Source organism: Aethalodelphis obliquidens, unplaced genomic scaffold (genome assembly GCF_003676395.1).
Source record: "Aethalodelphis obliquidens isolate GAN/ISIS:26980383/991018 unplaced genomic scaffold, ASM367639v1 scaffold102, whole genome shotgun sequence".
NCBI classification, from domain to species: domain Eukaryota; kingdom Metazoa; phylum Chordata; class Mammalia; order Artiodactyla; family Delphinidae; genus Aethalodelphis; species Aethalodelphis obliquidens.
In genome coordinates, this window is record NW_020838046.1 from 595,975 (window position 1) to 608,343 (window position 12,369).

Sequence of the window (12,369 nt, forward strand, 5' to 3'; positions counted from 1 at the left end):
CAGGGGCAGGCCACAGCACGTTAAGTAATAGGAGCAGAGTAAGAAGATCCCACCACAAAGAGCCCTACCATGTAGGCCCGAAGAGGCCCAGGACTGTTTGGAAAGGGAATTCCTAGGTCTCAGGTGCCTGAGCAGAGGTACCTTGGTTCCAAGGACTCCTTGCCCTGTGAGAGGGGTCCAGCTGTGAGAGGGCCAGAGCAGATCCCTCTTTCAGTACAGGGCCTAGGATGGTGGCCTGGTTACTTCCTGTATGCAAGTAAATAAAACGCAGTCTCAGGACAGGACATGGACTAGACAAACAAAGGTAGTGGGGACGGAAGGGAAGGAATTGGAGGGAGAAATTGTTAAGAATGTCGATAAGAAGGCACCAGTGGACATCTGATGTGTTGGCCTGCACTACATCCATACCCTTTCCCTGGAAACTGCGCCTCAGCTTTCCTTCGGGATGCTGCCTCTCTCTGGGATTCTCAGTACAGTTGGTTGAGCAAGGATGACTTCCACCCCCTTTCCACTATAGGAGGCAGGAGATCCAGGCCTGGCTCGTCAGAAGATGCCATCCTTCCTCCCTGCTTCATGGCAATGATGAGTATGCTGCCCAATATCATATAAGCTCCTGAATTCAGCTACACCCAAATCTAGACTCACCCTTCCCTTTCATTTATGCTTTAGAAGGGTGCACAGCTTAACTGATACGGTGTGTGTGTGTGTGTGTGTGTGTGTGTGTGTATAGGGTAGCGTGTGTGCTGGGGGGTCTGGGGTGGGGGGAAAGTCTCACCACAGTCTCCACCTTGTCCAAGGGACTCTGGAGGTTTCATCTAGTCTGTAGGGGTCCTTCCTAATAACTCAGATGTCCTTAAAGATCCGGGCCTAGTGAGCCCTTGTACTCTTATTTGCACAGAAGCATCCTCCCTGTGATGCCAATTATATGACTTGGAGTTGACCAGTTGAAATGTGTAATCCCATTGACATTTAATCTTTAAATTAATTTTAAAGTTTTAGCTCTTTTTCTTTTGTAACCTCATCTCAAACTCTTCCAGAGGCCCTTGGAAAGCACCCGGGCTCTAGATCCTAGGCGCATCACGCCTGACGTATAAACACGTCCGGTCGCGGGTTAAGAAAGCGCCGGGGCCTCCTAGGGCCCTCGTGCAGGCGGGCGGGAGCGGACAGGCCCTCGCACGCATGCGCGTGGAGGCGGGGCTGAGCCCCAAGCCTGCGCCGTGCCACCCGGCTGACAGTGGGCGGGGCGGTGGCGAGTGCGCGCCTGAGGCAGCAGCTCGGCGACCGGGACTTTGTGTTCCAGAGACCCTTCTTCGGGCGCATCTCCCACCTCTGTCGTGTCCTTGCGAGGCGCCCCCACTCGGCGGGACCGGCCCCGGGGAATGGAGAGGGCCCGCCCCCATGGCCCTGGAGGGACCCGGAGGAGACTATCGCGCGCGGGCTGACCCGTCGTCCTCGCCGAAGGGGCCCATGGGCGCGTCCCCGCGGGCAAGCCGCGGACGTGAGGGCGGCGAGCAGCAGGGCCGCGGCACCGAGGAGGGCCGTGCTCGTGCCCGGCCCTGCACCGGCCGCGCGCGTGCGCTCCCGGAGCCGCGGCGGCCGCGCCCGCGCCGCCTCTCGGCGCCGGCCCGGGAGCCCGGTCCGAGAGCGGCGGCGGCGGCGGCGGCGGGAGGGACGATGAGCGGTGCGGCGCGGGCGGGCCCGGCCCGGCTCGCCGCGCTCGCGCTGCTGACCTGCAGCCTGTGGCCGGCGCGGGCAGACAACGCGAGCCAGGAGTACTACACGGCGCTCATCAACGTGACGGTGCAGGAGCCCGGCCGCGGCGCCCCGCTCACATTCCGCATCGACCGCGGGCGCTACGGGCTCGACTCGCCCAAGGCCGAGGTCCGCGGTCAGGTGCTGGCGCCGCTGCCCATCCACGGAGGTGAGTGCCTGGCAGCGGAGAGAGAAGCCGTGGCGAAGCGGCGGGCGATGGTCCCCGGTCCCTGGCCCCGCGGGAGCCGCAGCCTGGGCGCGGGGGCGGCGGGCGCGGCGCCCCAACCTCGGCCCGGATTGTCGCGCAGCTCGGCGGGCGGCCCCAGGGTCGAGGTTCCCGTCGTGTGCACCCCCGCCTGCTCACTCCTGGGATGAGGCTTCAGACGCGTTGTTGGGTTCTTCTTTTGAGAAAGACTTAGAACGTTCCTTTTTGGTTTAGTTAGCTTGTTTACAGGAAGGCATTGAACTGCGAGTTTGCAGGGACAGCTCAGACAAAGGAGGTGGTGGAAGAGCGCAAAACTAGTTCATGATGGATGAGGTCTTAACCTGTATTTTGGAATCCGCAGGTTCGTTCCCGAAATCACAGACTTAGCGCTGCATTGAATCTCAAAGGATGAGGCCCTTTTCTAATGTAGAGGCGTGCCGTTTTTCTTAAGTGGCAAGTGAGAGGAGGGTGGAGGAGAAAAATGGGCATCTTCCCTGTTGCTTTTGGCTGTTATTCTGCCCCACCAGCTTTACTGTAATTTGACGCCTGAAAATCATACGTTATGAAGAATCCAATACCAATTGGAACCTGTAGCCAAGTCTTCAGGTCACGGGAGTCTACCAAAGGGGAAATAGGTAAAATTTTCGAGAGTTGTCTCTGAAGCGTTTGGCTTAACCTTACGTCTTCCTATTATCATAGGCTCTGTTTAATTATTTGGTATAAAGCATATATTTGTATAAATTTCTGGCCATGTTTTAAAGGAAACTTTTCCCACACTGTGGAGTATGATTTTGTTTTTTGGCCCACAGCAAACTTTTTGGAAAAATGCCTACTATTCTTCTCAACCTCCACCCACTCTCACCCTGAGAATGCTGAGAGGGGACTCTTTTTTAAGCTGCTGTTCATGTTAACATGACCTAAACTAGGCAACCTAAATAAGGTAATGGTGTTTGGTTTTATACTCTAAAATATTAAAACATCATGTGCCTTCTGAGATCTGTATTTGGATGCTAACGTGCTAAGCTGTTTTCTTCTTTGAGGCAATCTAGCTGAGGAAGAAGAATCAGGTAAGGCTTTGACTGTAGCCTGTCCCCAGTTTACACCTGCCTTTTAAAAGTTCATTTTTACACCAGTAATCAAGTGTTAGGGTACACTTCTCATCTCCACTTTGTTAAAAAAAGGCAGTTAGGGTCCCACCTTGCCCACAGAAACAACTTTGGCCTTTGGTTCGTTCAGTAAATATTTGCCTGCTTGTTCTGTGCCAGTCACTGTGGTTGGGACACATAATGTTGCCAAACTATGGCACTGACAATGGTAGTCTATTTTCTGGTGCTGAGATCTGTGAGGGTCACGTGGAAGGGGAGGAAGAGGAAGAGAGAGAGGCAAACTGTTCTAGAGCAAGAGCTGGCCCTGTGCAGTATTTTGAAATCTGTGGTTTGCTTTGGGGCTTGATTCCCCCAGGCACCCCAAATACATGATCCTCATTTTAGATACTTACCTCATAAGTGATCCATGTTCTGAAACTACTTGTTGCTTGCCCATCACCCCAAACAAAAGCTCCATCTTTAAGAAAACTTGTTTTAGGTGTTTGGAGAGAAAGGTATTGGGCACTGATGTGTGGGTAAAGGTTAGTCATATTCCCCTGTCAACGAGGTGGTAGCATTAAAGGATTAAAGGTTCTGAGTCGTGCTGTACATAAACTGTGTGACACTGGGAAAGTACTTTGTGACTCTAAGAAAGTAATTCGGCCTTTTAGCCTCAGTTTCATCTGCAAAGTGGAATGGTGAAATGTTTACACCATAAGGTTATTGAGAAGTTTAAATGATTCCTGCATTCTTTCAAGAGGAGATTTGTTAACCTAAATGAATCTCTAAATTGGTGGAGTTTAAACACGGCATCAATGTGAATACATTGGAGCAGTGTGTGGAAACTGAGTCTGCAGTCAGTTCCCCTGAGTGTCTGTCTTCTCTTCCTGTCCTCTGTTCTCTAGAGGCTCAATTTGTATCTGCACAGCATGAGATTGCTCCATGTTTTCTCATGGTGTTGGTGGGATCCTGCAGGTTTGGGTCTGGCTTTGTACTAAGGGGTCTGCACACATAGGTTCTTTCAATACAGCAAATACTAATTGAAAACCTACTGGTACCAGCCACCATCCAAGGCACTGGGGCAGAGGGAGGGGCCACAGCAGTGAACAAAACAAATCTCTCTCCTCTTCCTGAATCTCACAGTCTAGTGGCGGTTTTTATGTCAGTTTACCTGTAAATTGTTTCTAAACCGATGGATTAACATGAAATCTAAGACATTTTTGTGCTTTTGCAGCAGGAATTTAGGATGTATTTTATTTTTGGTTTTTTTTTGTTTCTTGGTTTTTTTGGCTGCACCATGCACTTGCAGGATCTTTAGTTCCCTGACCAGGGATTTGCAGAGTCCCAACCACTGGACTGCCAGGGAAGTCCCAGGAATGTATTTGAAAAACAAGAATTGTGGTAGAAATCTCTTAAAACTTTTCCTGTTTAAGAAAATGGCTTATGTCAATTATACCTCAAATAAAAAAAGAAAGAAAACGGTTTAAAATTTGAGTAATATTTGGGTATTTCACATTATGATATTCTTGATTTAGTGAGTCTCAAATTTTTGTATTTTTAGAAAAAATTATGCATTCTTTCTGACTCTTAAGCTCTTATAATTTGATTCTTAACATGTTTATTGAAGATTTACTGTGTGTTGACACTGAACAAAGTGATGTTCAAATTACAAAAAACAGTTATGAGACAGAATTCCTGGCAAAAAAAAAACAGCTGTGGTCAATAGATGGGAAATTAATGAAAATTCATTTTGAGGACAAATGTTTGGGAGAAATGAACATAAAGACAAAATAACTTTACAGTTTTCCTAGAGCTTAACATGATGACTCATTTTAAATCTATGACTTGGTTTGTGAAAGTAAAAACCTTTCTTGTTATTTTGCATTGTTTCTATTGATTAGGCATGTATGAATTACTGAGCAAGATTTATTTGTCCTATATCTTTAAAGGGCAAATTGGCTATTTTTTCCTTAGATGCTTTAGTATTTTAAAAGTACATTTTGGAAACTTTAAACTTTATAAAATATTTCATAAACAAGTGTTGTACTTTGAAAATATATTCTTTATCATTAAATAGATGTAAATGGAGATTCATTTGTTTGGTGACAACAAATTTCATATTTTAACTGATAAAGAATTCATTTTTAGAAATGGACTTTTGAAAGAACACACCTTATATTTATGTACAGATCGTGGTTCATGGTTGCTTTCTTACTCCTTACTCAAAGGGTGAGCTTAGATCTAGAAACAAATGTAAACTAGCTAGCATTTACTGTGCAGTGGACATTGTAAATGTGCTTTATGTGTGTGCACACTAACTTTTTGTTTGACCCTAGTGTGGGGGTTGGAAGAGGAGAAGGCCCTGTTGTTGATGATGTCATTTTGTATGCAGATGTGCTGGTGGGAGGAATTTGGTAATGGCCACTTAGCCTAGGAATGTTCAGGATTGGATGTTACAGCCTTGGAGAGCAATTTTACCAAATAATAAACTTTTTTTGGCCATCTTGCTGACTGTAGGGATACAATAACATTTTTTTAAAAATCTTAGATTCTTATGTTTTATGTGATTCTGTTGGAAGAATCCATTAAGCCTGAATTTGATTTTTAAAATTCTGAGAGTAAAGGCGATTAATGTGGAAACAAGATCTTGGATGAAAAGGGCCATGTGATGTTCAGTTTCATAATGGCAAAGGCAGGGGCTACTGGATATAGTTAGAGATTTCAAAATATTCAGAGAAAAAGTAAGTGTGATCCTAGAAGCAGAGATCCTGAAAGGAAGGAGAATTCAGGAGCTGGAGGCTCTAAAAACCAGATTTTGATATAAATTAGATGACCAAGCAATATATGATAAATTATATTTGTGTTGAAATTTAATAATTTAGAATTTAACAATTTAGAAAATGTTTTTACATACTGTATTTTTCCTTTGCTTTTGGATGATTCATTAGCATATAAATATTTGAATATATATATTTAAACATTTGACCTCCCCACCAAATATCCATCCTGCTGCCATCCCATTTCTCTGTTTCTCTTTATGGCAAAGTGTTGTCTATACTTGTTGCCTTCAATTTTTCCTCCTGTTATTCTTCACATTGTGAAGTTCTTTGATTGTTGTGCCAGTGATTTTGATAAAGACATGACATATTTAACTGAAATATTGGACTACAGGATCCTTAGGATCTCAGTATATGGAATGGTGGGCTGAAACTAAGAAAAAAGTTAATAGGAATGAATATGTAGTCTTGATTTGGGTAAAAAAAAAATTAGCTGCAGGGAAGGGAGTTGAGGGGAGATGAGGCTTAGAGCTGCATGTCACAGGACAAAGCCTGCTCACTGACGAGCTCATTCTAATCTTGCATGCATTTGAGCATCTGGATCCTGGGTGGCACTGGTCGCACTTCGTTATAGGCCAAGCACACCTTTAGTTCATGTTCAATTCTGACTATGAGTTTTAAGAGATGAACAAACTACAGAGCATTGTTTTGAATATTACAAAAGGGAAATCCTTCATTTGAAGGAACGTTCGATTAGATGGCTTCCAGGATTCCCTCCATCTTGAACAAAGTGTGACTGTAAAGTAATAAGACAAATCTTGTTAAACAAACCTGCCGGAATAAACCCATTAAGGATACTGTTTTTTTCACATCAGTCACATGGGTGTGTATGTGTGCATATATATACATACATACTGTACAACAATGAAAACAAATTTAAACACTTAGAATTTGTTTTGTGAGATTATCTTTTTGATTGAACAATTTGAAAAATACATGCAATATACCAAATCTTTGTCTTTTCTGGATAGATTTTAATTTTGACAATTGAAAATTATTTTTGATGCAGTTTTTTAACGTGCTTGTGAACTCTTTCTTTAGATAATTCTCAGAGAGTCTGGTAGTGTTTTGGACCATGTCCACATCACTGGGATGCATGGATAGTCCTCACAGCTGGTTCTTTCATGTATAGCAACCTTGACTTATTTACAAAATGAAATTAAGTTGTCAGGATCATCAACATTTGTTTGTTTTATCATCTTAGAGTATTTTATGCACTAGGCATTCATTTTTTTCCGTAAAGCATAGTAAGTGTAGATTTCTTTACTGCTGGAAGCAATTTTGAGTGAAATAAAGGGAACCCTTCAAATGTCAAATGAAGTAAATTAAAAAGTCCTTGATAAGCACCTACACTGTGCTTGTGTTATACAGGTTCTGTGGTGTGTGCAAAAGACATAGTATGTAATTCTACCTGAGAGAACTTGGTTTTCTTGTTGAGATCAGTCTTGTCTGGATGGCACAAACAGGACATGCCATTGTAGAAGGTGGTGCAAGCTGTCTGCAAACTCCAGCCAGGGGGCCAGCCACCTGTTATTGTAAACAGAGCTTATTGGAACACAGCCATGCCCATTCACTCACATGTCTGTGGTTACTTTCAAGGTACACCGGCAGAGTTGAGCAGTTATTACAGGAGCCTGTATGGCTTCCAAGCCTAAACTACTTATTCTCTGGCCCTTTAAGAAAACTTTTGACAACCCACAATCCCTGTTCTAAAGGTTCATTTATACCTTAGTTTTTCCCATTAAAACTATTTTATGGATTTATGGGTGAGAATTTGATTACTCAGTTGTCCCAAACTGTGAGCTCTTGGAAATTAGGGACAGTGTCTTCTTTGTTTCAGCCAAACACCTAGGACTGTGCCTGTCACTAGCAAGCCACTGTAATATGTGATTGCATTTAATCCTGTGGTGCTTGGTCTGGTAGTGAAACTGATAGCAGGCATTGCTGGAAGCTGTATGGTGGGATGGGGGATGGTGGGGTGTTGATGGACAGAATATACTGTAGGGCCTCTGTTATTATGCTAGATCGTAAATGGTACAAAGATCAGAGAAATGAAAAATTATTTGGACTTGTAGTCTAGAGAAGTTCCATTGAAAATGTGGAAGTTTGAAGTCAAACTTGATTAGTTCTGCTTCCAGCCATAATGGAGTAACAGACACCAGGTTTATCTTGCCACCTAAAGTGACTGGGAAACCTGACAAAGTTGTTTTAGAAATAGGTCAAAAAACAGCACAAGACAGTGATCCCTGAGAGAAAGGAAATAAACAACAGAGCTCTGTGACCGCCTCAGTTTACCTCCTGGAGAGTTTCCAAGCTGCAGCACAGGGAGGGGGGGACCCAGAAAGAATCTGGTGGTCTCCCCGAGTTGATGAGACAGAGTTCAGAGCTCAGGGAGGCAAAGGCAGCTTGAATGTGTGAGGAGGTCAAGTATAGGAGAGGAGGGAGCTGCACAGAGAGCAAGCTCTGGAAAGCTGCAAGGGGGTACCCTCAAGCCTTTGGTTGAGTACTGATCTGCACGTTTTATGGAGAACTGTTAAAACTTAGCAGGTGGAAGAATTGTTGGAGTTCGCACAAGGCTGGGAATAGTTCGTATTCTCACTAATCAGAGTAGAAAGACCTGATGCACAAGGCATGGAGTGAGGCCAAATTAGCCCTGGAGAAAGCCTGTTCTGGACCCACCTACCAAAGCTTAGAAGCAGACCTTAAAAGGATCAGATTTATTCGAAGTAACTAATCCTGAACAAACCCCAATAATATTTAAAGGAATACAGTAAAATCCAGCTCCCCAAAACATGAAATCCAAGACTAGCATCCAATCAAAAATTAGCAGACAAGCTAAGAAATAGAAAAACATGACCCATAACCAGACAGGAAACAGGCAGTAGAAACAGTCCCAGAAATGGGGCAAATGATGGAATTGCAGATAAGGATGTTAAAACAGCTATAACAAAAATACTCAGTTTGTTCAGGGAGGTAAAAGAATACTTGAACATAATAAGGAGAGAAATGGATCTAAAAAAGACCCACATCAAACTTCTAGCAGTAAACTCAAACCTGAAAAAGTACAGGATTTATATTGACAGAGGAAGGAGTATACTGAGAGGATGGTATTTCCTGCTTTGGTGTTCTCTCTTTATCCCAGGCAGTGATATAGTTAATATATATTGGGTAACTACTGTGTACCAAGAATGGTGCCAAATACTGTACATGGATTATCATTTAATACTTGTAACAGCTCTCGGTAGTACTATATCCTCATTCTGTGGGTGGGAATTTAAGGCACTCCAGTCTCGCACTTAGTGGGTTTTTTTCTTTATAGCACTTAACATGGTTGGAAATTATATATCTATCTTGTTTGTTTCTGAAGGCAGAGATCCTGTCTCAGTGTCCACTCTTGCATACTCAGTGCTTAGTGTTGAGCCTGGAACATAGGAGGGTGGCACTGGTAATTAGTGTTGGACGAATTAAAGCGAGTGAGGTAATCCACCAGCTGAATCCTGTGGTGATTCAGTAGAGTTTGGACTTGATGTAGGTCTGTCTGACTGCAGAGCTTATACTTTAACCACATCTTGTATCGCTTCCCAAGTGGGTTTAATAAATTATGATATATCTATTTAGTGGAATGTTACATAGCCATTAAAGGGGATCATTGTGAAAGCTGGCTGTATCCTACAAAAGTAAATGCATAGTGATTGAACTGTGACTGTGTTAAATATGCTTACAGTGGACAGGGACTCAAAGTAATATGCAAAGATTAAAATGGTTGTGTTATGTTGATTGGATTGTGGGTGACATTTCTCATTTTCTTTTCTCTCTCATTTTTTTGAAATTATTTTTAATATAAAACCTTCTCCATAGGGGGAAAGTCATACTCTCTAAAGTGAACAAGTATGTGTCTAAGGTTGGTATTTTTTTTAAGTTTATTCCCTAGCTTCAAGAAGAACTGAATGAATTCCAAGCAGTGGTTAGAATGAGTAGAAAACTGGAAGACACTAGAAATAACTGAAGAGGGCATGTTTTTCACCAATAAGAAAAGAGGAACTCTCATGTTTTTCACCAATAAGAAAAGAGGAACTCTAAGACCAAGTGTTCTTGTCTTAACAGGAATCAAGCTAAAATGTGTCATCGTTTTGAGCAGTTAGTAAATCCTAGAAAGGGACAGGACTTGGCTTTTGTATGATATTTTTATCATGATGATATTAATGCTTTTATTGGTTTTGTTGGCTTTCACTGTTTAAGATCAATCTGTAGTTAAAGCATGAAGACTTAACTATGGGTAATCTCCACTTTTTGAAAGTTCGCTTTACACTTTGCTTTTACAAAAGACCTACATTAGTACCTTTTTTTTTTTTTGTGGTATGCGGGCCTCTCACTGTTGTGGCCTCTCCCGTTGCGGAGCACAGGCTCCGGACGTGCAGGTTCAGCGGCCATGGCTCACGGGCCTAGCCGCTCCATGGCATGTGGGATCTTCCCGGACCGGGTCACGAACCCGTGTCCCCTGCATCGGCAGGCGGACTCTCAACCACTGTGCCACCAGGGAAGCCCTAGTACCTATTTTTGATTTCCTCTTCAGAAATCTGAAGAGGATTTTCGCTTTTAATGGAAAAAAGGCAAGAAGCGAAAATAGCATTCAGCATTTGTTTTGTAGCCTGACAAGCCAGTGTAGAGACAGCTGCACCCAGAGCAGTGAGAGCGGCCCCGCCAAGCTCCTGCCCCGGAACGACACTCAGCATCTTAACATTGAGCTGCCGTAGCTGTGAACCGTGTCTGTGAGCATCTGTGCTCTATCTTGATTTATTTTGTGGGTCCGTTAGCAAGATGTGTCCTGCAGTAATTGCTTCTTCTCTTTTTGCCATTTTGGCTTACAAAAGGTTTCACAGGAATGCTCGACTTTTGTGTAGCAGAGAAACCTGTATAATTGCAGACCAGAAAGGAAATGTTATCAACCTTAAGAGTATACAATTATAAATAGATGACAAAGCTGGAGAAATAGAAGAGAGAAAGGAGATATTAGGGACAGGTGAGGGCCAGTATCTTCATCTCATCTCACAGGTGAGGATTCAAGAGATAGTCTGTAATTGCAGAAACTAGAAAGGTTTAACTGCAGTGGAAAATAATGAAATAATAAAATCAGAAGAGAGGGAAGATGGAGAAGTGTTAAGTGAGCAGAATCCTAATTTGTGACATCGTAAATCCACACACAGTGTCTAAAGTTGAGAAACCAGGAAATAATGGCTGTAAGCCTTTTTAGAACTAGTGGAAGGTGACCACCGGAAGAACTAAAAAAGAGCTAGTTAAAAGTGGTTGCCTCTGGCGACTGGGGGTGATGGGGTGAATGGGGCTGGTGCACTTTGCTGTATGCCATTGGGTGAATTTGTCTTTTTTTAATCCATGTACACAGTATGATTCCCACTCTTTCCCCTGTGTGCACTGCAAATGAATTCTGCCCCCTATTTTTTTTTCTTTGAAGAAGCTCCCTGTTTTCCCAACATCTGAGCTCCTCTCCATTCATCTTCTCCATGCTTTCTGTCACCCAAGCAGCTGAATGTTGCTGGAGAAAAATCTTAGAACCCAACTGACTGAGGTTTGAGATCATAAAACTTAAGCAAAAATAAATGGGCACTTAATATCCAGTAATCCAAAAATATTTTCTTGTAAAGAAATAAGAGAACTCTTTGTGACAACAATTTTTTCCTCTCTCCACATGCCTCCTGCGACAGCTTCCTGTATCTTTACTTTTAGCCTAATCTTCTCCTCTGAGCTCTGGATTCGTATATTCAACTGCCTACTTGGTATCTTTAACTTAAATTTCTCAGAGACACCTCCAGATTGATAAGCTTCAAATGGAGCTTTTGATATATATCTATTTTTTGCCTTCCAGTCTGCTACCACTGTTCCCCAGTCTTCTCCATCTCAGTAAATGACATTGCTGTCCGCTCTTGTTATTTAAACAAATTTCATCCTGGCTTCTTTTCCTCACATTCCACATCTGATCCATCCTCCACAGTTTACCTTCAGGGTGTATCATATCTATCTGTTGCTTGCCATTTTCACTCCTGCCATCTTAGTACAGGCAGCTACCATCTCTTACCCTTTTTTGGTCTTTCTGCTTTTTCTCTTAACTTCCATCAGTCTTTTCTCCCTGGTAGCCACAGTGATCTTGAAGCTTCACCCAGTCATGTCACTCCTTGCTTAAACTACCCTTCAGTGGTTTCTTATTGTCCTTAGAATGGAAATCTGAACTCCTTACTGTGGTATACAAGGCACTTGCTGCTTGGTCTGGCTCCAGCCTTTCCTTCCCTCAGGCCATTCATCTCACCCTTGCTCACCATGCTGAAGCTACCTGTATTCTGATATTCTTTCGTTCCTAGGGCTTCTGAGTTTTCTTTACAATGTGTACCTTCTTGCTGGCATCCCACTCACCTCTACCTCCTACTCTCCCACACAGTGTTTGCTGTATTAGTAGAGCTTTATGGTTCTTTGATACTGT

General features: G+C 43.4%; 1 protein-coding gene across 1 annotated transcript in view; it reads left to right on the forward strand.

The window, feature by feature from the left end:
* Positions 1–1,282: 1,282 nt before the first annotated feature.
* RNF130 (ring finger protein 130) overlaps positions 1,283–12,369 on the forward strand; it is a 114,554-nt gene continuing 103,467 nt past the window's right edge. Inside the window, exon 1 of the mRNA XM_027096493.1 lies at positions 1,283–1,921. Coding sequence (XP_026952294.1) covers positions 1,399–1,921 — 523 coding nt within the window. The 5' untranslated portion in view covers positions 1,283–1,398. The remainder of the gene's footprint in view (positions 1,922–12,369) is intronic.